This window comes from Thermoascus crustaceus (genome assembly GCF_041956765.1).
Source record: "Thermoascus crustaceus strain CBS 181.67 unplaced genomic scaffold VTN00scaffold_4, whole genome shotgun sequence".
Lineage (NCBI taxonomy): Eukaryota > Fungi > Ascomycota > Eurotiomycetes > Eurotiales > Thermoascaceae > Thermoascus > Thermoascus crustaceus.
This window is the reverse complement of record NW_027192530.1, coordinates 325,326-348,182: the sequence shown is the minus strand read 5'-3', so window position 1 is coordinate 348,182 and position 22,857 is coordinate 325,326. Positions and strand designations below refer to the sequence as shown.

The 22,857-nt window shown below is 51.4% G+C and overlaps 10 protein-coding genes and 1 non-coding gene across 11 annotated transcripts; 5 read left to right on the top strand and 6 right to left on the bottom strand.

The window, feature by feature from the left end:
• Window positions 1–258: 258 nt before the first annotated feature.
• Window positions 259–4,584, bottom strand: VTN00DRAFT_6720 (uncharacterized protein; the record flags this gene model as incomplete). The annotated part of the gene is made up of 5 exons (XM_069433388.1): window positions 259–2,428; window positions 2,489–2,997; window positions 3,117–3,632; window positions 3,722–4,444; window positions 4,501–4,584. The coding sequence occupies 5 exons, from the start codon at window positions 4,582–4,584 to the stop codon at window positions 259–261; spliced, it is 4,002 nt and encodes a 1,333-aa protein (XP_069286774.1).
• A 1,837-nt stretch (window positions 4,585–6,421) lies between these two features.
• On the top strand, window positions 6,422–7,162 carry VTN00DRAFT_6719 (uncharacterized protein; the record flags this gene model as incomplete). The annotated part of the gene is made up of 1 exon (XM_069433386.1): window positions 6,422–7,162. One exon carries the CDS (start codon window positions 6,422–6,424, stop codon window positions 7,160–7,162), a length of 741 nt encoding a protein of 246 aa, XP_069286773.1.
• A 440-nt stretch (window positions 7,163–7,602) lies between these two features.
• VTN00DRAFT_6718 (uncharacterized protein) lies at window positions 7,603–9,068 on the top strand (the record flags this gene model as incomplete). The annotated part of the gene is made up of 2 exons (XM_069433385.1): window positions 7,603–7,636; window positions 7,696–9,068. 2 exons carry the CDS (start codon window positions 7,603–7,605, stop codon window positions 9,066–9,068), a joined length of 1,407 nt encoding a protein of 468 aa, XP_069286772.1.
• A 724-nt stretch (window positions 9,069–9,792) lies between these two features.
• Window positions 9,793–10,915, bottom strand: VTN00DRAFT_6717 (uncharacterized protein; the record flags this gene model as incomplete). The annotated part of the gene is made up of 4 exons (XM_069433384.1): window positions 9,793–9,999; window positions 10,082–10,126; window positions 10,216–10,578; window positions 10,643–10,915. 4 exons carry the CDS (start codon window positions 10,913–10,915, stop codon window positions 9,793–9,795), a joined length of 888 nt encoding a protein of 295 aa, XP_069286771.1.
• A 227-nt stretch (window positions 10,916–11,142) lies between these two features.
• Window positions 11,143–11,835, top strand: VTN00DRAFT_6716 (uncharacterized protein; the record flags this gene model as incomplete). Its single annotated transcript, XM_069433383.1, has 2 exons — window positions 11,143–11,157; window positions 11,524–11,835. The coding sequence occupies 2 exons, from the start codon at window positions 11,143–11,145 to the stop codon at window positions 11,833–11,835; spliced, it is 327 nt and encodes a 108-aa protein (XP_069286770.1).
• A 34-nt stretch (window positions 11,836–11,869) lies between these two features.
• On the bottom strand, window positions 11,870–12,442 carry VTN00DRAFT_6715 (uncharacterized protein; the record flags this gene model as incomplete). The annotated part of the gene is made up of 1 exon (XM_069433382.1): window positions 11,870–12,442. The coding sequence occupies one exon, from the start codon at window positions 12,440–12,442 to the stop codon at window positions 11,870–11,872; it is 573 nt and encodes a 190-aa protein (XP_069286769.1).
• Window positions 12,443–14,079: 1,637 nt separating this feature from the next.
• On the bottom strand, window positions 14,080–14,667 carry VTN00DRAFT_6714 (uncharacterized protein; the record flags this gene model as incomplete). Its single annotated transcript, XM_069433381.1, has 1 exon — window positions 14,080–14,667. One exon carries the CDS (start codon window positions 14,665–14,667, stop codon window positions 14,080–14,082), a length of 588 nt encoding a protein of 195 aa, XP_069286768.1.
• Window positions 14,668–15,535: 868 nt separating this feature from the next.
• Window positions 15,536–15,987, top strand: VTN00DRAFT_6713 (uncharacterized protein; the record flags this gene model as incomplete). Its single annotated transcript, XM_069433380.1, has 4 exons — window positions 15,536–15,587; window positions 15,677–15,750; window positions 15,833–15,916; window positions 15,985–15,987. The coding sequence occupies 4 exons, from the start codon at window positions 15,536–15,538 to the stop codon at window positions 15,985–15,987; spliced, it is 213 nt and encodes a 70-aa protein (XP_069286767.1).
• VTN00DRAFT_t131 lies at window positions 15,943–16,031 on the top strand. The gene has a single exon. It is a non-coding gene; the product is annotated as a tRNA-Val (tRNA).
• Window positions 16,032–16,209: 178 nt separating this feature from the next.
• On the bottom strand, window positions 16,210–17,187 carry VTN00DRAFT_6712 (uncharacterized protein; the record flags this gene model as incomplete). The annotated part of the gene is made up of 1 exon (XM_069433379.1): window positions 16,210–17,187. The coding sequence occupies one exon, from the start codon at window positions 17,185–17,187 to the stop codon at window positions 16,210–16,212; it is 978 nt and encodes a 325-aa protein (XP_069286766.1).
• Window positions 17,188–17,903: 716 nt separating this feature from the next.
• VTN00DRAFT_6711 (uncharacterized protein) lies at window positions 17,904–22,808 on the bottom strand (the record flags this gene model as incomplete). The annotated part of the gene is made up of 10 exons (XM_069433378.1): window positions 17,904–18,312; window positions 18,372–18,628; window positions 18,686–18,714; window positions 18,773–19,073; window positions 21,231–21,315; window positions 21,388–21,746; window positions 21,803–21,878; window positions 22,047–22,326; window positions 22,375–22,506; window positions 22,586–22,808. The coding sequence occupies 10 exons, from the start codon at window positions 22,806–22,808 to the stop codon at window positions 17,904–17,906; spliced, it is 2,151 nt and encodes a 716-aa protein (XP_069286765.1).
• Between the last annotated feature and the right edge of the window lie 49 nt (window positions 22,809–22,857).

Here is a 22,857-nt window from a genome sequence, read left to right as displayed (position 1 = left end):
ACTTCTTCGATTCAATCCAACAAGGATTGTTGTTCCATTCGTCACGACCCTCACTGACCTAGGGGCTTAAGTCTTACCCAGTATGACGCGACTGGAGACCTGCCATTCCAACGTCGGGTCCGATAAGACTCCTCTTTTTCGATCTCAACTGCGGCCGATTCATCATGTTCGAATCCGTCGGACTCGTTGGGCCTGCTAGGAAAGGACTCTCCCTTTTCGTTTTGGGCTCCGGCCAACTCACGTTCGAATCCGTCGGGCTTATCGGGCTTGCTGAGCTTGCTGGACTTGCCGCCCCGTGGCCCCCGGAGGAGTTCCACCACTTTTTTTGTTACCGCCTCTGGAAGCTGCTCGGAGTGGACCGCCGTACCGAAAATCAAGGACCCGGGCGTTGGCATCCGCACCACGGTCGAGGAGGAGCTGCACGATGTTTTGATGACCGTTTAAAGTCGCCACTTGAAGTGCAGTGCCGTACTCCCCTACTTTAGCATTGACGTTTGCACCGTGCTCCAGAAGGAGCTCTACAATCCGTTGATGACCGTACTGAGAGGCTGCTTTGAGTGCAGTGCCGTACTGGCCGCCCTGAGTGTTAACCTCCGCACCATGGTCGAGTAGGAGTTGAACAATCGTCTGATAGACGATCTTTGTCTCCTCAGTCAATTGCTCCTCGTATCTTTTCGCACCTGCCGAGGCTGCCTGGAGCGCAGTGCCATACTTGCCACCTTGAAGATTGACATTTGCGCCATGCTCCAGAAGGAGCCGCACAATCTCTTGGTGGCCATACTTAGAAGCTGCTTGGAGTGCACTCCCATACTTGCCACCTTGAGCATTAACATCTGCACCGTGGACCAGCAGGAGTTGTACAGTCTCTTGATAAGCAACCTTTCGTTCCTCAGTCAAGTGCTCGCGATATCTTTTGCCACCTGCTGAAGCTGCCTGAAGTGCACTGCCATACCAAGCGACATGGGCATTGACATTTGCACCACGGTCCAGGAGGAGTTGCACAATCTTTTTATGACCAGTGAGAGAGGCTGCATGGAGTGCACTGCCATAATTGCCACCCTGAATGTTGACATCTGCACCCCGGTCCAGCAGCAGCTGCACAATCTCCTGGTGACCATGACATGAAGCTTCTTGGAGTGCACTGCCATACTTCCCACTCTGAGCATTGATATATGCACCCTTTTCTAGCAGAAACTCCACAGTCTCCTGATGGCCATGGACACATTCAAGACAGAGTATGTGATCATTGATATGTGCACCATATTCCACCAGGAGCTTCACAATCTCTTGATGACCGTTCCGAGAAGCGTTCTCAAGTGCACTTCCATTGTAAGCATTGGCATCTGCACCGTTTTGCAGCAGGAGCCGTACAATCTTCTTATATCCATTATAAGAAGCTCTTTCGAGTGCGCTGCCATACTCATAATTCCGAGGATTGGCATCCGCACCACTCTCTAGAAGAAGCTTCGCAACTTCATGATGGCCGTTCTGACAAGCTCTCTGAAGTGCACTGCTCTCATGGGAGCTCTCCTCATTGATATCAACTCGCCCACCATGAATCAGCCGCCGTACGACTTCAACCTGCCCAAAATCACTGGCAAGGCACAGGGCTGAAAAGTTTTCCCGCAAATCAGTAAAGGAACAGTCCCCTATACTTTCATTGTCCATAAACTCATGAAAGCCCCATATGCATATGACCCGCTTGGTCGGTTGAATCGTCCGGGTTAGTCGTGCTTTTCCTATTGCAGAGGAGAGGGGACCCAAGACATTCCAAGGCAGATTGTCTGCCAGAAAAACCCAGTCGATAAGCTTAGAGTTTTGACGTCCGAACAAGCATGTTAGGAGGCCCTTCACGTTGCCCTTCTGCCTTTCTTTTGGGATACTCTCACAGTGCTCAGCCCAAAAGATGACCGCGTACTGAAGAAAATCATGTTTGTCCAGTGATATTCCCATTCCGCGTATATCATTGTGGATGATAAAATTTAGACAGGATTCTGCAAGTTGTGCGTGTGCCTGACTGGAAGAGTACGAGGTCTCCTCCTTAAGGTATTCCCGCACTGATTGATGGGCCAGGTGCACAGTGCCTGAATCATCCGTGAGGATAAAGTTACTGCAGACGTTCAGAACATATGATTCATCGACGTGCAGGTCGATCTCTCCTTCGGCATTCAATGCAATGGCTTGGGCAAGCTCCTGGATTTTCAGTGGTCGGAAAGAGTGCAGAACGCACTTTAAAGCCTTTGTTGCATAGGCTTTCGCATAGGGCCCATCCGTATTAAGCAAGAAGATCTCGCGATATGCCTTATTCAAGTCTGGATGGGGCGACCCGGAGATCATTCTCTTCAGCCTCTCTTCAAACTCATTTCTATGGAGGATAGGCTTCCTCCGATTGAGAAATATCTCTAACTGCAACTCGACCCATCGGAACCTGCATCTCGGTCAGACAATGCGACACTTCGGAAAAGAAAGAGTTGGCGGGACGACATACATTGTCCCAGCCCGCTCTATCAAAGCATCCCGCAATCTCTTTTCCAGATCTGGATATTTACCAATGCAGCTGTTCCTGCGGCGGTCTATTGATCCGAGCTCGCGTTTGATAAAGGACTGTACATCGTCGGTCGTCTGGTTGAGGACTTTAACGACGACGGGCTTGTGGTCGCTGAAATAGTCTGCCGCACTTAGATGCATCTTGCGACTCGAGAAGAAAAGTTTCAAGCTTGGCGAGTCAGCATAGACTCGCTCGAGACTTTTCAGGAGCTTGTCATGATCTGGGCATTCATCCAGCGCATCGATGACAACAGTAGTAGGGCCTCTATCCCTGATAATACTGACAAGCAACTCCTCGCAATCTTTTACAGATAGGTTCCCCCCAGTCCTTTGGCTCGAACGCTCTTCGTATCGTTTTCGGATTGGCTCAGGTATCGACTTTGAATCGACGGAGTAGGACAACTGAGCCACAAGGCTGAGAAGAATTCTATGAGAATCGCGAGTTTCATACTGCCTTGAACAGTAGAAGAATGCCAGATGGCAATCTGTCATTTGGTGAAATTCTTCAATAACAATTGACACTAAGCATGTCTTCCCCACGCCAACCGCGCCTTCCAGACAGAAAATACCAGATGGAAGGTTTTCCATTGACTGAATTCGGAATGGCGAATAAGCCACTGGCCAGTGTTCCAGTAGGCGCGCCCTAGCTTGGTTTCCCTGACAAAGATGTGAGCATCTCTCACCGGCACGTTGGATACCCATTTCAATATCTTATCAGTATCAGCTTGTTGCTGGTCGATTTTCATAGCGAGATTTTTCAGTTGTTTGTCCAAATTCTCAGCGACTGACTTTTCAATCCACTTCCTGCATTCTTCGTCCTTTTCTTTCACATTTCTAAGTTTTCCAGACCAGTCTGTATAGATGATTGCGTTTTTCCAAAATTTCTTAATGTCTCTCTCATGAAAGTGCACCATTGCATGCAGCTGGAATTCTAAAATATGCTTGTAGAGGTTAACGAGCGGCTTAGGGTTGGTGTTGATAGATAGATAAAACGTCTCAGCCTCGGCATAAAAAGTGATAAGATCAGAGATAAGTCTCAACCCGCCTACCAGCTGCGCGTGTTCTGCTTGGTCATTCTCGATGAGCTGAATAGATATCAAGTAATCAGTATATCAGCTGAGAAATCGGCTTGTAAGCTACTTACATTCAGAAAAAAGCAAACTCCTGCCCATACCAAGCCAGCAGCCTTGAAAGGATCGCAGCCCGCTGCAGTAGATCCAAGATTCTGAAAAATTCGGAAGGCTTTGATGGTCTTATCGACCTGGTCCCTGAGTCCGATTTCCCAATGCCACACACGAAATGTCCACTTTGTTTTTTCCATGGTCTCAACCATTCCTTCGACAATAGCAGGTACTTGCTCCAGCACATCCATATTTCCGAGATCATCGTTATCGGCGACGATCTTCCCGTGCTTCCCTGCAAGTACTTTCCAGTACGCTTTAAGCAGCTCGGGATTTTCTGCAAGCAGCTCGCCGTGAGCTTGCTTCCAGAGAGGAACATCGACAGAATTGACTTCCTCTTCCTTTGAGGTTGCTATTGTCATGAATGCTGTAGGGTTGTCTTGCGACAGTGTCTCAGATGGTCGGTCGTATGCATCATAATGCTCAACATTGGCCTCTTCTTGCTTTGAAGTTGCAGTCGTTGTGGATGGTGCGGAGTCATTTATTTTTGTAGAGCTGTATTGCAATGAACGCTTCGCAGATGGCAGGTCACGAACATGCTCAGATGCGACCAGTGCAGCCGCTAGGCCGGTAGGACACAAAGCAATCTGGCGCACATTGGGATAATGTGATCTAGCACTACCAAGCACATTCCAGGTGGCTGCTGTAACTTCTGAAAATGTCGATAAAGCTAGCAGGCTGCGAGTACGTAAACGAGCGCCCGCCGTTGGTTTATCCTGCAAGGCCAGAGACTTGTCAGACTTCATACACCAAGCCGATTACTCTCATTTACCTTCTCCTTAAAATGTGATTTTACTCGAGATTTCACTGATTTCATCCATCCGGGGACCTTCCCATGCTGTTTTTCAGTTGTCATCTTCGGCAGGTATTTACTATCTGTGGCTCTGATAGCTTCGAGGAGGAAAAAGAAGAATAGTATGTGCGTACCTACGTAGGGGCTGGAAAAGCAGCAACCTGGATATCTGGCAAACACTGGGAAAATTCCGCTACATATCAATTGCCTTTTCCAGCCTGCTGAGGCATAGCCACCTTACAATGTGTGATTGGCTTAACAGCGTCGCCCCAAGAGGTGATGTTTGGATAGGAGGTCTTGTGCAAATACCCCTCCCCCCACTTGCATCACTGGGAGCCCACTCAAGTAGGCGATCATTGTGCGAGCCGCAAATGTTATGCCTAAAAACCCTGCGCGAAAAGCCCTGTTAGCGTACTATGAGCCCAAGCCGCGTGCTTCACTCCGATTGCTGCATTGTTATTTGGACTGGCTTTTGGTAGGCTGGAGTACTGTTTCGGCAATGCGCGGGAATTGGGCTTGGAGAAATGGATGAAGCTGAACGGTCAAATCTGCAGCCATGATGCACGTGCGGGAGGACGAGAGCCTCGAGAACTTGAAGCATGATTGAAGAAGAAGAGTGAGGAAGAAGGCTAGATGACGTGGGAGGAATCTGGTAAGGCGGCCGCTGCACGCCCTACCTAATTAGGTAGGAGATGAACAGCACCTAGGTAGTCTCAGCCAGCCACGAGATTCAGCCTCAAAGATCCCAAACTTGCCTCTGGGCTAGATTTGCAATTATGTGTCTATAGCATCAAGCTGTCAAACTATGGACTGATTTGTAACCCACTTACAATAGTAGATCGACAGAGAGGTGAGATCCAATTTCAAATGCCCAAAGACGTAGCGAAAGTACGGAGTATCGCGGTACAGATTACCTATCATCCAAACCAACAAAGGGAATACTTACATACACAGTTGTATTCGGCGGGGGCACCTATTTCTATATAGAAGTTGGCTCTGGAGCCAAAGTTGAATGTCTGTCTGACTGGATGTCAAGCACATAATTAGAATCTACCACGATGCCTTCCACAGGCCTGTCTCTCGACGACGAGCAAGGTGAAGAGGAATCCAGAGCCAAAAACATAGAACTTATAGAGCCTGAATCAAGCAAGTTTGCCGACTAATATTTTTAAGTATTTGTCTCATTTTATACAGTGCTGCTCTGCTCTGCGCTGTCCTACATTGCGCAATATTCCCTGGAACCAAAGACACAAATGTACTTCGCAGACAGAGACAGAAAGCAGTACCAGCACGTTAATTCTCCAGGAAAAGATGCCCCGACAAGGACCAAGACCTGCGCCCGTATTAGGTACATAGTAGAAATTTCAAAATGTGAAAACAGATTGCGGATCGGTGTAGATATTTCACCTTTTCCTGCTCAGTTATAAAAAAGGAAAAAAAAAGTGTTAAATTCAACACAGAGAAACTCTATACTCCGTACTCTAGGATGGAATGGATCGATACGATCCATGGATAACCTATTTCGGCAACCCTCGCGTGCCCGCTGGATCGGCCGGTCCGTGTCGCGTTCGCGTCCCGCTGGTCCGCTGCGGTTCAGGGGGTCCTTGAAGACACCACCTCCGCATGGCCCATATATACAGTACTCTCTACTCACTCTATTCATTTGCTTGTGGTCACTGCCGAGTCCAATTCAGCGCTGTGAGCGCAGGACTCGCAGGATTGTATCTCTGCCGGTCGCACAAGTTGACCTGTCCATAACTTTCGACTTCGACCCCGGCCTCCGTCTTGACCGCCCTCAACTTCTACAACATCCCTACAAATCCCACAAACCAATAACTAAATAATCGAAAACCACCATTTATTACAGTCCTGAAGACAGCCAATCAGGACAACTGCAACCATGTCGTCCACCACCGACTCCTTCACGATCGACACGCCCACAGTGCTCTGCATCGCCTTCTCCCTCTCCATGATGCCCGTCGCCACGTTCCTCAGCAGGAGCCTGATCCCGTCCACACACACCCGCAACCGGATCCTCTTCTTCTGGCACGCCTACGACGCCCTCACGCACCTCTTCATTGAGGGCTCCTTCCTCTACGAGTGCTTCTTCAGCTACGTCCCCATCCCGACGGGGAACGGCGTCATCATGCGGCCGGAACAGGCCGTGTTCCTGGGCCACAAGGACCGGCTGTACGGCGCTGCGTACGGGACCGGCCCCAGCGCGCGGCTGTGGCAGGAGTATGCGAAGGCGGATCGTCGATGGGCCGGTGCGGATGTCACCGTCATCGCGCTGGAGCTGTTGACGGTGTTTATCGGTGGACCGGCCGCTATCTACGTCTGCTACCTGCTGTACCGTGCGTCGAGCGCGAAGGTCTCTGCTGTGAGGGCCAAGGCGCAGGCGAAGCTGTGGCTCGTTGCCCCCGCGCTGGCGACGGCGGAGCTGTACGGCGGGTGGATGACCTTCGCGCCGGAATGGTTGACTGCTAGCTCGCAGCTGGAGACATCTGACCCTGTTCTGCTGTGGTTCTACCTTGTTTTCTTCAACGGCCTGTGGGTGGTTGTGCCGCTGTGGGTTCTGTGGCAGGCGGCGAAGGAGATCCGGGCTGCGTTTGTGGCTGCGGAGGGGAAAAAGAGGGCTTAATTGACAGGGTGATAGGCTGAAATGGTTCTTGTTCGGTCGTTAATTGTCGTCGCTGTCAATTAATTGATGGAATGCGTAGGAGGAACGGTGGATTTGATTTCTTTCTGATAAATGACTTGCTACCGGTGTGCGGTTATACGTGAATGCCTATATGTTATGATTTTACACGTCTATATATATGTATATATATCCATTGAGCTGATATCTATAAATTTCTGCGAAAAGAGTTGTTTGAAATATGTACTACTCTGTACATCCCAAGTAATGTTCCACAGAGTAATGTTCCACAGCATGTAACCGCCGCCCCGACCACGGTCCCCGGACACCAAGGCACGGCCCGCGGAGAGGCCCGAGAGGACGCGACAGAGAGCAGATCGCTGGACGCCTGATATGGATATAATTCTTACAACCTCTTAATCACACTAATTCATCCATCCATCATGTCGTACCATCAGCCATACCCGCCTGCAGGTCGTACGTTTTATCATCTTCCGAGAATTTGCGCATATACTAACAGCTACCTAATCGTCTAGAATCCCCCCAGCCGCCCTACGGAGGATACCATCCTCCGCCGCAAGGCCATCCCTCTCCCCAGCCAGGCCCAGGCCAAGGCCACGGCCCTCCTCCCCCGCAGGGATACCATCCTCCACCGCATAACTACACCTATTCTGCTCCCGGACCGTACGGTGGCGCTGCGCCCCCGGGTCCACCCCCGCCGGTTCCTCAACATCCGTCCTATCCTCCCGGACCTCCTCCTCATCCTCCCCTCCAGCATAGCTACACATACGCTGGCCCTCAGCATCCACATCCACCTCCTCCAGTACCATACGGCTCCCATCCCCAAGCACCACCCGCGCCAATCCCAGTCCCAAGTTCATACCACTACCATCTGCATCATCAGCAACAACAATATGGCCCACCGCCCGTCCCGCCCTCTATCGGATATATCCCCGGCCAAATCGCGCCGGGCGACTTCCGCGCACAAGCGGACGCGCTGCGTAAAGCGATGAAAGGCTTCGGGACCGACGAAGCCACCTTAATCCGGATCCTGGCGCCGCTCGACCCGCTCGAGATCAACGCCCTGAAGGCGACCTACTCCTCCCACATCGGGCGCGACTTGTACAAGGACGTCTCGTCCGAGACGAGCGGGTACCTCGCGCAGGGCCTGCTCGCGATCATCGAAGGGCCACTGTGGCACGAGGCCGGGTTGGTACGTGACGCGGTGGACAGGATGGGGACTAAGGAGTGGGTGTTAACGGAGGTCCTCCTGGGCCGATCGAACGCGGACCTCAACGCCATCAAGGAGGCGTACGCGCAGCGGTACGGGGGCCACTCGCTGCCGCGGGACGTGAAGGCCGATCTGTCATTCAAGACGGCGGAGCTGTTCGAGATGGCCCTCGAGGGACGACGACACGAGGAGTCCGTCCCCGTGAACCACCAATCCGTCGAGGCCGACGCGAGGACCATCTACGACGCCACCCGCGGGAGCGGTGTCTTCGGCAGCAGCAAAGACGCGACGGCGGTCTGCAACATCATCGTGCAGTCCTCGAACGCGGAACTCCGCGCCATCGATGCCACGTTCCACGCCCGCTTCGGCGTCCCGCTGGAGACGCACATCGAGAAGCACTTCTCGGGCCACATGAAGGAGGCGCTGGTGCACATGCTCCGGAGCGCGGTCGACCCCGCGCGGCGCGACGCCATCCTGATCGAGGAGAGCATGAAGGGCGCGGGCACGCAGGACAAGAAGCTCGTGGAGCGGGTCGTGCGGGTGCACTGGAACCGGGCGCACCGGGAGCACGTGAAGCGGGCGTACGCGGCGCTGTACGGGGGGAAGAGCCTGCTGGAGAGGATCCGCGGGGAGACGAGCGGGGATTATCGTCGGTTGATGCTGGCGATGTTGGAGTAAGTCGCCGGTTTGCTGCTTGTGCTGTATATATTATAGCGGATGTTTGTCTCTGCCAAATTGTGACGACTTCAGTTTCGGAAGTAAGGACCTGGCTCTGGCTTGCTTCGATACCTGATTAATGGCAATCTTTAGTTATGACTTGGTATTATCACTCTGTAGATCGGAAGGACTACCGATAAGCCTTTTAACTAAGTAAACATTACGCAAATATTCCAATGAAGTCCTTTTCTTGACTATATGTATGATGCTGCTTTCCATTATGGATAGCAGTGGCTTTTCCACGGGGTAGATTCCTAGGGCATTGGAACCTTGTGGGGAACAGAACTTTGGCCAAAAATTCGGGTTCTACGCAACCATGGCAAGTGGTCCCATCCTGCCGGGAATTTAATCGCGTTATGCCGATTTTCCAAGAAATCGATAACAGGTAATTTTTTTTTTAAAAAAAAAAAAAATTCAAGCCTTGCACTACTCTTTACTGTCGTGCATCCGTAAAAGCAAAAATTTCGTCTCATTTCTGTCATAGAACATAAGGTTGACTACCGGGGTATTTTCCATAATCTATACCTTCCATTTCTTTTCTTCCCGATCCTATCCTCATAGAGAAGAAGTCCAAGTCCCGCTTGCTTCAGCTTCAGAATCGAAAGGAAGAAAGAAGAAGAAAAACCAAAACACCTCACCCCACATCCCCCTTCCCCCACGTCAACTCGTCAGGTCCAGGTTTTATCTACGTCGGAATAAACCCCTTCGAATCATCCCTCTGCTCACTAAACGTCTCCGGGAACGCCGCGATGCCCGCAACGATGGCGACGATCATAAAGGCCAGGGAGATGATGGACCAGATGACGCCCCAGCACTGCGAGGAGCCGCCGTAGCGCTGGGCGAAGACGCTGGCGTCGGAGGTGTTGACTTTGCGGAGGATGAGGTCGTCGCACTGTATCCATCCAGTGGTTAGTTGAGGGAACACGGAGGGGTGGGGTCTGAGGGGTTTAAGAGGGGAGGGAAAGGGAGCTTACTATATCCCAGATACTATACAGGGCGGACATGACGCCTATGAAGAGCTATATTGTATATCCTCGAATTAGCCATCCGACCCTGTCTTTTAAACAACAGAAAAGAAGATACAGATAGGGAATAGGGGAATACTCACCACAACATACCTCAACGCCTCCGCATGCGCAATAAACCAACACGCCACCAGCAACCCCACCGCGAGCAACACCGTCACGATCGTCAACCAATCCCTCCTCGCCCACCACAGCGTCAGCAGAAAACACACCCCGAGGACAATACTCGCCACTTTGCTCGCGACGATGTTGAAACCGCAGAAGATCAGCAGCGCCCCGATCAGCGACGACCCCAGGTATCCCGCGGGGAGCGTGATGGCGCTGATCCCGCCCTGCATGTGCGTCACCCCGCCCTCGCGCGGGTCGAGCGAGATGGATTTCACTCGGCCGCCGGTGCAGCAGGCGGTGATGGCGTGGCCGAATTCGTGGAAGGCGATGACGAGCATCTTTGACCGTCATCATTTAGTGACCTGCGTCAAATGGTATATAGCCCTCGCGGGTTATACGCACCTTGAACGGCCACAACGACCACCTCACATACGGCAGATTCCACAGCAGCGCAATCACCACGATATAGGCCGCGATAACACCCAGCGTCACCTTCTGCGTGTTATTCACCGTCAGATTGCGACGGAGAAGCGGATTCGAATGGCGATCGGAACGTTTTGCCATGATCATGTCCGACCCCGCTGCCATGACCGCCCTCCTCGCATTTTGTATGATTTCCGCCGTTGTGAAATCGGGGAAGCCCAGAGCGCGGGGGATATCGGATAACGGAGCCATCGTTAATGGCTGATTTGTGCAGTGCACTGCACTGAAGCTCGAAGTGTGAAGCTTCTGACCTGGATGTTGCAGATAGAGGAGAGTCTACAGTACAACTGGCTATCCTTATTTATCACCAGACCTACGCGTACTTCCCACGCTGATTTGATTGCTGCGCCTCAAATTAGGTTGCTAGGGCGGTGGCTGGGGCTTGGCTATTTTTAGTTTAGTGGACGTTGGAGCCCGCGATGGGTCGGGTGGGGGTAAGCACGAGGCAGCGCGACCCGTGGTTGAGATTACATGTTGCACCGGATCGTTATTTTAATGTTGAAGATTCTCGTATCCACCAGATCTACGATGGTCAAAATGGAGCTCTACTTGCGATTTACTCTATGTATACACGGGACGCGACGATGCTCTCAGGCAGGTTCCATGTTGGAAGAGGTCATAGATTCCATAACTACCCACTACATGAAAAATAAAATTGGGATAAAGGGTATCATATGGCATCAATCATTAAAGAGATAGTAAATGTCATCAAGACAAGCAAGAAGTGCCAGCTCCCCTTCCTTTCGTTCTTTCTTTTGATTCCCGTTTCGTCGTGTCCTCATCACGTCGTAAGAGTATAGGACAGAGTGCATGAGACGAACCAGCGAGTACAGCTCGTGTCCCACGGAGCTGCTCTAGTAGGTCCGTCGAGGACCCGTGCAGACGAGATTCTTGATCCTGTCAAGGCGACGCGCGGATGCGTAGTGGGTAGTAGTCGGGTGGAAGTGTCCGAGGCGGCGGTAAGTTTCGGGTACCTGGGTATCCCGAACCAGGAAATGAAGACCAAAACTGTGGATGCAAGTGACTGCGACGAGGCTTCGATCGGTGCAATCGGGCTTCGCAGGGCCGTTGCGTCTCGGGTACATGCTCATCTTATGAGCGTCGCGGCGTAGGCGTGGTAAACGATAGGACCCAGGACTCTAGGTCTCACTCCTTGCCCTCATGGTGCAAAAACCCGCGGATGGTGTCCCGCACGCTGAAGCCACCAAATAGCCAGTCATTACCATGCCGGCCAAGGTGGTTGACCGTCCCATTGTACCGCTTCCAGTCATCCTCGCTGCCGTCGCTGCTCACCCGCGACGGGTGTCTGCCGTGCTTCGTGAACCCTGAACGGAACGGGCTGGCAGGTGACTGTGGTCTGCTCCCTGGTGACATTGGCACGGGGGAAGCGGTCCGTTGGGGGTGTTCTGAGGAAGAAGCACGGCTCCGCGAGTGGTTGCGGCTGTCGCGGTACGCGGCAGTTGAACTGGTTGCGCCGGTTTGGATCTGCATCGGAACGGGAGAGCTGGAGCGCGAGCGGAAGAATCTCTTGCCCGAGCTGAAGATGGAGCTGGGGTGGGAGACTGCTCGACGATGGCTCCTTTCACCGGAGTGGACGGACGGGGAGTGAGCGGGCCCGCGGGAGCTGGATGTGCTGGTGGGAGAGAGAGGCAGGCCGGAAGAGCCCCCGGAAGAAGTCTGTTCGAGGACAATCTCAGACGGGACGGTCTGGTTGCTCATATCCGGTCGGATCGACGGAGCTAGATGTCGAATTATGGGTATAGCTGGGCTGAGAGTTGCGATAGAAGTAGTAGACGAGAGCAGCCGCGCGGTTCAACCGAGGCAAGTTCAATTCACTCAATGAATTGAAGACAGGATACAGCAGAGAGGGGGGTACGTGTTATTTATCTCGAGACCAGGTTGGCCGGAGCAAGAGCATGCGGCTGCTCGCATCAGTCACAGAGGTGTCATTCTGCCCTATCAGCGCACAGACAGCTGTTGGTTCACAAACAAGCGTCGCCAGCGGTGGAGACACACTGGGGAAGGCGGTCGGTGAGAAAAGGTGAAAGAACGGCGACTCCCGCGAGTCACACGGCGAGAGACGCCCGGGTTCTGGGCAGGGAACGTCCTCGTCGCGCAGTCTCACCGCTCCTGTCCAGCGCCAAGCACCTCGGCCTGCATCCCGAGTTCTTTTTCGGCCCCCAGGAACAGGGTACAGCAGAACCATGCAGCGACTCTGCATGGGAATTGCGTCGCCCTTTTTTTTCCGTTCGAGCGTCCGAGGAGATACTCGCAAAGCAGTCTGGCCCAACGCATCACGGGAATATTTTCGATCTTCCCCAGACCATCCCTTCCACTAGCAACTGCCAACGTAGCTCGAGTCGACTGAACCCATCGCCCAAATCCCTCGTGGATCACCATCGATGATGTAACGGCGGTAGAAGGGAGGCCTCCAGACGAACCTACCAACTGCGGACTTCACAGAAAAAGAGTCGAAAAAAGGCGGGCCGCACCCCCTCCAGCGCCCATACCAGGGACTCGACCTTCTAACGCCCTTCTCGAAGGCCACGTCAGGCCTGCACTGACCTATCACCACCCCGCTCTTCTCGGCCAGCCTTACCGGGCTCGCCTTTTAAGGCTTTAAACTGGGGGGCCTGAGTCGGGTGAGGATGACTCATGCTTCCCCGTGACATCACGGGCCAGGCGCCAAGACGGCCATCCTCCGCGGCCTACGCGGCTCGGCAGCGTTTTTCCGATCGTCTGCGCTCGGTGTACGCAGAAGGGCGGCGGAGATCGCATGGGGTCGCAGTGTGAAAGAAGCTCTTGTTCTTTATATAGCACAGGGAACAGTCGAATTTAGAATAGGGTGGGGAACGGACGCTCGCTCAACTGGGAGCAGTTCCCTCTTATGTGTCTTGATAGACATTGAGCGTCGATGCTTGGAATGTTAGCCAAGGCAGTATCAGAAATCCACGCAAGGAACCGGCCAAATAGACAGAACTGTCAATTCCAATTAGTCTAGCATGAAACCATCAACAGATGCGATAATACATGTTGCCCAATTAATATGACCTCCAGGGCCCGCCCGGGCCTCGCGCTTTCATCGGCAGAAAAACTCCATGTATGCCACGAAAGGGACAATCCGGAAAACGCAGAAAATAGATAATCAAAAAAAGGGGAGAAAAGAAGAAGAGAAAACGATTAAGAAAATATCAAAAGAAACGAGAAAAAAACGCCGATATATGCATGCCAACGAACACACGTTGCGCGATAACCGATCGTCTAGAAACTCGGAAATGCAAAAATGAAAGCAAAACAGTTCCGCCCGATACGAATACAATGATGCCCCACGATGCAGCGTGTACAGTGTATCACGCTCACTCCTCCTCCAGCGTCCACAGGCCCGCGCTTGGCTCTCTCCATGCCCTCGGCTGTTCGGAATGGCACCGCCTGTGCCTCCCCGGCAACGGGCGCAGATACTCGTCCCCCAAGCCGCCCTTCGGCTCATCTCGGCCAAGTGCCGATTTTTCAGGCACTGTCACCGCGTCCAGATACGATATCGTCACGTTCTCTCCACTGGCCGTCGTTGTATGAAGTGCGAAGGGCAGCCGCCCTTTCTCAAGCTGTGCCCAAACGATCCGTCTCAGCACCGCGCCAGGCAGCTCTTCTGCCTCTGTAACGGACGAAACCACCTTGTCTCCGTCCTTAGACGGTGACCACAGCCGGTGGTGTCGGGTACTCTTCGATCGGACAATCCCCGCCGATATAGCGTCATCTTCATCGAAGATGTCTTCGGTGGGAAGCGGACCAGTATCCTGGCCTTTGAATGGTAGGAACTGTTCCTTGGCTCTGGATCGCAGCTTAAAACCCCGAGTATCTGTCAGATCCAGGCGCTCACGACCGTGTGGACTAGGGCCGCAGTAGGGCCAGGAGTAGTGTCTGCGGTGACGGTGAAATAGCGGCATTTCGATCAGATGGAAACGAAGAAATAAGCCCTCAAGGCGTAAAAAAGACCCTTCCAGTCCTGACTGAAGGAGAAAGATGATAGATAGAAATAAAAATGAAAATAGAAGATAAAACAAGATCAAAGGTCCTCCCTTTTTTGCTTTTTTGTTGGCAGGAGAAACGAGAGATGGATAAGTACCAAATGACACCGCTGTCGGACCCCGAATCCTCGACCCCCCTCAGTCGAGAAGATTCTAGCAGCAACGACAGGATGGATAGGATAGCAAAACATCGTCCGAGAAATCAGGGAAACCATCACGATTATAAGCCTTCAGGTCCCTCAGATGGGGCACCCTCCACGTGCAGGGTACGCGCGTGGAGGGTGACAGGCAGAGGCATTACATTTTTGCCCCGGTGACCCATCTTTTTCCTGGCGGTGCTCAGGAATGTAAGTAATCACGAAAATGAGATCTTAGCGTCTTGGTCAGAAGTGGCAGGCAGGCAGATGAGAAAACACACCAACCAGAGACCAGCATTGGCGAGCTGCGGCCTGTGATGGGGTGGGTGATTGGTCAGAGTGGCAAGATCTTAAGTTTGGGAAAAACCTGATATCATCATACATTCCGCATAGCTGACAGAGATAAGAAGAGAAAAGGGTGGCTGAAAAAAAAAGCCAGATTGTGCGCGACAGACAGGACGAAAGGACACTTAGAACCTACTACTGTAGGTGCCTACATACCTCTACCTACCTCATAGGTAGGTAGCCGTACTCCGGGGTGAACAGGAGGGGGCGCGGAGGATTATTCACCAACACCACCCTCGCCTCGAGTTCGACTCAGACGTGACCAACGGGAGCGATCACCAGACACACCAAATCATTGGCATGGCATGGGTGCAAGAACCGCGAACACGGTGACGTATAGCTTCGAGTGCCGCTCAGGTGAGATTCCGGTGCTGAGTGGAATTTGTTTCTCATCTTCTTTCCTTTGTCTGTTAGACATGAGGGAAGACTAAACATGTTCAGCTCAGTCAACCGGTACCCATCCATTCATCATGCGCTGGAAAATGCTTTCCCCGGTACAGAGAACTCCGTACTCTCTGGGGTAAGTTGTTCCACCGAAGAAGTTTAGTAGTCACGCTAAAAGAGATAGTCCAGTGAGGATCTTTGTCTGACGTCAGTATCAGGCGTGGACCTCGAAGTGTGCATTTGCATTGAAAGATCATTCTGGGCCTGAGGAATGCAAGTGCGTAGAAAAGATTGATAAAACAGTAAGCTAAATCACATGCTCAAGCGCAGTCGCGTGGTCTAATGGTTATGATATCTCGTTCACATTTAGTGAACCCTGATCCGAGATGGTTCCCGGTTCGATCCCGGGCGCGACTAAATTTTTTTTTCGTCCTAACTTTTTTTCCCCTATCGACTACTCGCAAGCATGCGATTATTGCTGTTGTCATCACATGCAGATCATTAAATTCCATTTTTTTTTGATTAAGCCTTTTTATTTCATTTTCAGATATCAAATAGGTAGTCATGAGCCATGATGGAGCGTCTACCCATGCCATTATCTATAGTCCTTCGTCTTCTCCTCACAAAACTCCCAAAACTCCTTCGCTCTGCCGGTTCCCTCGTTCTCTTTTAATTTAGTCGCATCAACTAGGTCCTTCCTCAGGGACTCAGAGATCCTGCCCCAAGGTACAATGTAGCAACCGTTTTTCTCAATCGTAATATCCGGAGACAATCCCGCGTAAAGCTCCGTGTTAGCTGCCAACCTGGCTTTATGCAGCAGCGGCCATGATAGATACTTCATCCACTTTGCGTGTCTAAGCAGATTCGTGTTCGCGGCACCTGGATTCTGAGCTACACTGATGATGCCGTGCGCCGGACCGATTCGACGCGCAAGCTCAGCCGCCAGGAACCAGTTCCCGGCTTTCGACGTGACATAGTTGCGGACGTTGTCCTTTGGTGGTGCGCTCAGCTCGGACATGATGATGCCTTCTGGAGGGGCCGATAGCTCGACGACTTGACTGCTAGTCCAGACCACACGCACGGAACCCGGCGACGAGCTTGCATTCTCCGCAGCGGCAGCTTCGAGTAACGGGAGGAGGAGCTGTGTGAAGAGGAAAGGTCCCAGACAGTTGGTTGCAAGTTGTAGCTCGAATCCTTGCTTGGATACACTTCCCAGCGGTGGCTGAGAGACTCCTGCGTTGTTCCAGAGGACGTCGAGCTTGGATTCTTTCGCCTTGAACGCTTCGACCGAGGCCTTGATGCTGCTCAAGTCATCGAGCTCGAGAAACAGAAATTCAAGACTACCCCCCTCGGGTACAGCGCTCTGGATATCCTTGATCGCCTGCCTTGCCTTTTTCTCCGAACGACCCGCTATGTAAACTTTGCCGCCCTTTCGATACAGCATTTTGGCGAGCTCAAAGCCAATACCTGACGCGGCCCCTGTCACGAGAAACACCTTGCCATTTTGTGAGCTTACATCTGCCTCTGTGAAAGTCGGACGCGGGGGGAAGAATTGCGAGAATTGAGCTCCCATGTTGGAGAATGAAAACGATGTTTCCCTTTTGTGGTCTTGTGCTTGGCTGCCGGCTGAGTGCTTGGAAATTTGGCGAGGGCAAAAGAAGATGAAATATCGAAGCCAACTGCGAGGATGTAGGTGAGGAAGGTGACCTCTCAACCTGTTGGTGAGGCGCAGTCAAATCGGTGGCCAGGTTGGGCCAACTACGTGGTTACTGTGGTAGACCCCGGGAGGGTTCCTAGTATGGCAGGGGTGTTAGCCTGCTGCTTTCAAACTGCACCGGCTATCTCCCAAGTCCCTCTCCCAACCTCAACAAAGAAAACTGCCTTACTCCGTATATGCGTCCGTAATTAACTATCCCTGCGTAAGTTCCGACTCGAGGAGCTGGCTTGACAGGCCGTAGACCCACCGGCTAAATATCATGTACGTGTCCGTAGGAACAGAGTCTGATACATGGAAGAAGCAGGGGTGACTTCTAGTCTCGTCCTGGTCACCTTGCGTCCCTCTCTTCAATGAGTGTACTGCATAATCTATATTTGAACACAGTGTATTATAACTATTCGTGCTCATCTATCGGGAGGTTCGAACAGCAGAGTAGATCCATTGAGGCATCTTGATCAATCATTCTTTAGAAGAGGAATGGATAGATTCGTATTGAAGTTCAATTTGTGCAACTAAAAGCTGAAAGCCCTGACCTATCTACGCTAAAAAAGAAAAAAAAACTTCCTCAAAGCCTAAGACGCGTCATGATACCGTGGGCAGTAGATGCTCCACACCAGATTGCCAATATGGCTCTGCCTTACGGCCTCGATGTATGCCCTAAGATCTCTGGAAAGACCGAGATTGTTCTTGGTCTCTTCAACGATGTGGCAGTACTCAGCTATGTACCTCTTGATCTCGTCGGCGCATACCGCCATCGCTTCCTCTTCGCTAATCGACCGTTCCCTCATGATGACCCAAATGGCGTTGAAAACATAGTCAAGGCCGTCTCGCTCGGCAGCCTCGCGCTCCTTCTTCCATGAATACAGGTCGTTCGTGAGACTGATGGCGGCATACCCAGGTCTGGCCAACTCCATGCAGAGATCTAACTCTTCTTCTGGGATGGTGAGGGCCATGGCAAAAGTCAGTGTCCCAAACCATATCCTTTGGCATATAGTTAATCGATGAACGAAGAGGAGAAGTCGTCGCGCAACAACACGTACAGTTCGCCCGCGTCAATGATCCTACGTGGTAGGTACTCCTCTAGAGTGTCGAAAGGCTGAGACCTTGTGCGAGAGGCTAGCTGGACAAACTTTGACCATGCCTTCATCGAGGTGACGGCACGTTTGGGGTCTATGGCCATCATCTCCAACAGGATTTGCGCTTGGAGCTTTTTCTCGCGACAAGTATTGGATTCAACCTTGTGATTTAAGGCACCGTCACCGAATGCATCCAACATCCCGTAGCTTCCTTCCGTATACTGTTCTCGTTTTAGTATCATGTATATACTTGTTACAGATGAATCTCCGCCGCTTACCCTCTTAAGATCGAGCTTTTCCATTTCGTCTGGTGCGATGTTAGTATCAGCTAACTGATGTCGGATGTTCAGATGTTCAGATGCTACCATCATAGAGAAATGCAAACTCGTTGGCGTACGAAATGATCTCGAGTCGTTCTGGAAGGCATTCTGGTACGGTAACTCGAATGAAGCTGTAGGGGTCGCCCAGGCCTCCCTTGAAACCGACAACGGGACGTACATGCTGGCTCCAATCCTTCTGAGCCCGAAGAGCGCCATTGATTTCTTTATGAGGATCTTTATGAATGCGAAGAGAGATGCCATGGGCGAGACCATGTGTCTCGTAGACAGCCGGGTCGATTTCTTCCGAGTATTGGTACTCCATTGATGAGGGTGAACACGCTTGGGTCTACAATGAAAGTGAAGATGGAGGCGCTGAATAACCTATTTCACCCCGACCCAAGGATATTATGAAAACAAAAACGGTGTTCGACTGCACAGCGGGCGCTTGGTTTACTACTCTGCCACAAACACAAAGGTACAAATCACTGATATCGTAGCGTACTATACGGAATATGGCAGGGTAGGGTCCCTGACACAGTACCCCCCCTTTCCTAACCACTGACTGGCCCAGGTAGTATATGCCCTCGGGTTGCAGCAATCGGGTCAACCCCCAAGGCGCACCAACCCCCATAACCATGTAGTTCAGCCTCACCTGGCAAGGGTGTCACTGTTCAGCTAGATATCTTGCCAGGTATCTATTACTAGGCTGGGTATCAGCGATTATGTGAAGGAGCCTGCAGGCATCACCATACCAAGAGAGCGCCAGGTACCACTCGGCCACAACCTAAAAAGGTGCAAATCACTGACAGGGGCGTGCTGCTAGCTTGGTGCCATGTACATGTACCTCCCTGCAGGTCTCATACGACGGCGGGCAGTTGCCACCCAAATGAAGTGGTCTACAGAACCAGCTGGAGTGGTTCCAAACAGCATTTCGGGGGCTGGAGAGAAATCCTGGTCGGGTCCGGACAGATGGCGACCCGACCATAGTCACTATCAGAAGTACGGAGTGCATCCAGACCACGGCGTTGCACCCTGTCTGCTATCCACCTGTTTGTTCCGGTTTCGCAGCTCTGGCCAATCTCGTATCGTCCGGTCTGTCTTCTTCACCGGGTTCTTCGATGGGTCTTCAAATTGTCGATAAAGAGTGGTATTTCGTACGGTCAAATTTCGGCCTAAGCTCCCTAGGTAGGTGTATTCTCGATAAAAATCTGAAATCCCGCCGGTGCATCCGTCAACCCAACGGCAAAACAACAAATTGGAAGGTTCAAAGGTGGCACCTGAATGTCTTAAGATAGCGGTGTTCTTTTCGTGCTGGCAAATGATAGATCGCTTCCTCTATGTCGTACTTGCTGTACCATCGTGCCTGCGCTATCTTGTTCTTGTAGGCTGCAGTGGGTAGCGGTGCGTGGACTCCGTTCTTCGTAATCGCGTTGAGTCGTGTATAATCCACGCATACTCGGAGCTCACTTGTTCCTTTCTTCTCTATTAACAATAACGGGGGAAGAGCTTCTGGGCTGTCAATTCTTCATAAATCCCTTGTGCCAAGTTCTTCTGTACAAATTCTTCATTGGCTTTCGTTTTTCTCTGAGGATATACTGTCTCAATCCCACATTATATCTGAAGGGCTCCATCGTGTCAATAGCCACTTCCTTCTCGAGCGTGTTCATATTGTCCAAACGAAGTTATGGAGGTCAAAAAGTGCCCAGGTAATACCATTCATTGAGTTGACCTTGAGGGTCCTATCTGCCATCGTCTGAGGATATCTTACAAGTTTACCACTCCAAGCCTGGGTCCAGGCACATGTACCCCATGCAGCGCCTTTCGTTATTTTTGTCTTGATGACAAAATTCTGAGAAAAGGGTTACTTATGGTTTTTTAACTATGTTCCGTTTGGGGCCTCCTGTTCGACAACCATGAGGCCATTACGTCACGAAGACTATACTCCCTTCACACAACCTGCCCTTGTCAACGAATCAGGGCTCGAACTCCCTTTGTCTCGATTTTTGGGAGCGGGACAAGAAAGTCATGAGCTTGCTTTACGTCGCTTTCGTCTGTCTCAAATAGTTCGAACTTGGGCCCATTGGGTCGGTAGAGGACTGCCAGGGCGAGACTCAATTCCGCCATTGCCAGACTGTTCGGTTGGATAGGGATGAATCTTAGCCCATGAGATTCGCAGATAGCAAAGTAAAAAGCAAGCGGGAAGTATCAATATCGCAGGGCGAGCTCCATTGAAATGCGGAAGAAGATACAACAACGGTAAAAGGGGCGGGGGATAGTAACTCACTTCATCCCCAAGCAATTCCTGGAACCCCGGCAAAACGGTACGTAGTTACGATGCATGGCTGGATCGATATCTCCAATCCAACGCTCCGGGATAAACTTATCGGGTTCTGGGTACACCGTTGGATCGGAGTGCATGAGGTAAGCTGACATTCCAACAGGTACCTAGGGCGATATCAGAACTGCGAGTTTCAGAACCAGAGAAGAATCGGTCTGTTCTTACGCCAACCGGGATTGTGTAGTCCTTGTACTGAATGGGTACGTCCGGCGAGACACGGGGTAGTCGGTGCATCACACCGTAGCTCAGACTGCATCAGATCGGTAAGCATTAGCACTTGACAGGCCTCCCAAAGGAAGCGACTCTGGATTTCCATACGTACCGAAGAGACTCTTTAATGATAGCCTGCAAAAAGGGGAGCCGTTCTAGCTCCGCCCATGTCGGGATGTGCTGCGGCCAATCAGCCATGGTGTCCTTAAGCTCTTCCTGGAGCCTGGCGCGAATCTCTGGGTTAGCAAGAATGTAATAAGATGCGAAGCCGATTGTGCGCGCAGTATTCGCAGTACCGCCTCCCAGGAGTAGTTGAGCTTCTTTTGCGAGACGTTCTGGGGATCGCTCAGACTCGGGCATGTCGCTGTTGGCAATATGGTGGAATAGAGAGCCATGTTTGTCGGTCTTCACGCCTTTTCGGTCACTTTCCAGCTTGTCTTTTATGGCCCTGTTTATGTGCCGCTTGGCTACCTGTAGCAGAAATGAGTTTCAGACTAGGGATTGCATCGAGGCGGGTATTGGCGAACCATCTTGAATCTGTTGAACATCTGACCTCTCGGGAAAGCCCAGAGAAGTACGGATTCAGGGATATAGCTCACTATACTGCTCGTTGTCGGTTGTAGTTCGTAGGAACTTGTCAGTTGTGTAACTTACCGAACGATCCAAGGGAATCCTGTAAAAAGAGGTATGGATCGAACAATCATCTCGATGACATTGTACCTGAAACACTGGTTATAAATGCGCTCTTCCAGGAAATCCATTCACGCATACCAGTCAGGAGCAAAGTCTGGATCATCCAAAAACCCATCTTCCGACTCTTCAGTATCCAAACATATCCTCCTAATGATGTCTGCCGAAAATGCGGAAAAGGCATGATCCAAGCGGATGACCTTATTCTTCCCTTCGAGCTCTCTGAATCGGGATTCTAACTTAAGAGCTACATCAGCCAGCATCGGCTGCAGGCGCGTAATACCCATTCGGGAGAAAAATGGTTCTAGAGGCTTTCTTCTCTTCCGATGGAGATTATGGTCCGTTGTGAGTAGATGTGATCCTAACAATGTTAGTTTTGCGCCTTCATTCTTGGAACGGATCTTCTTACCATCGAAATCAATTCCTTTGCAGAAGATATCATAGTTATTCGTGCGCCGTTTGCTTTCAGTGACGTAAATCTCGTTGTAAAAATCGTGATCGTGGATTGATAACTCATCGGGATTGACTCGGATTATTGGGCCTTAAAAGGACAGAGTCAGCCCCCCCCCCCCCTCATATATCATTCTTAAGTGTATCTTCTCAAAACAGAGGCCATTTACCATATTTCTTGTGCATTCTTTCAATCTCAAAGATATATTTGCCATTTTGCCAATAGTCGTAATAGAACTCGTACCAGCTTGTCGCCGCCGCAAGTTTGGAACCCGGAAATTTGGCGAGAGGCGAGAAATACAGGCGGTAAATGACCAGAGATATGGAATACACAATGAGCAAGACACCTGTGGCAGCTAAGGTGACCGGGAAGTTGAAAGATATACTCTCCATAGTGATTTGAAATGTTTGAAAGAAGGGATTTTACCTAAATAGACAAGTC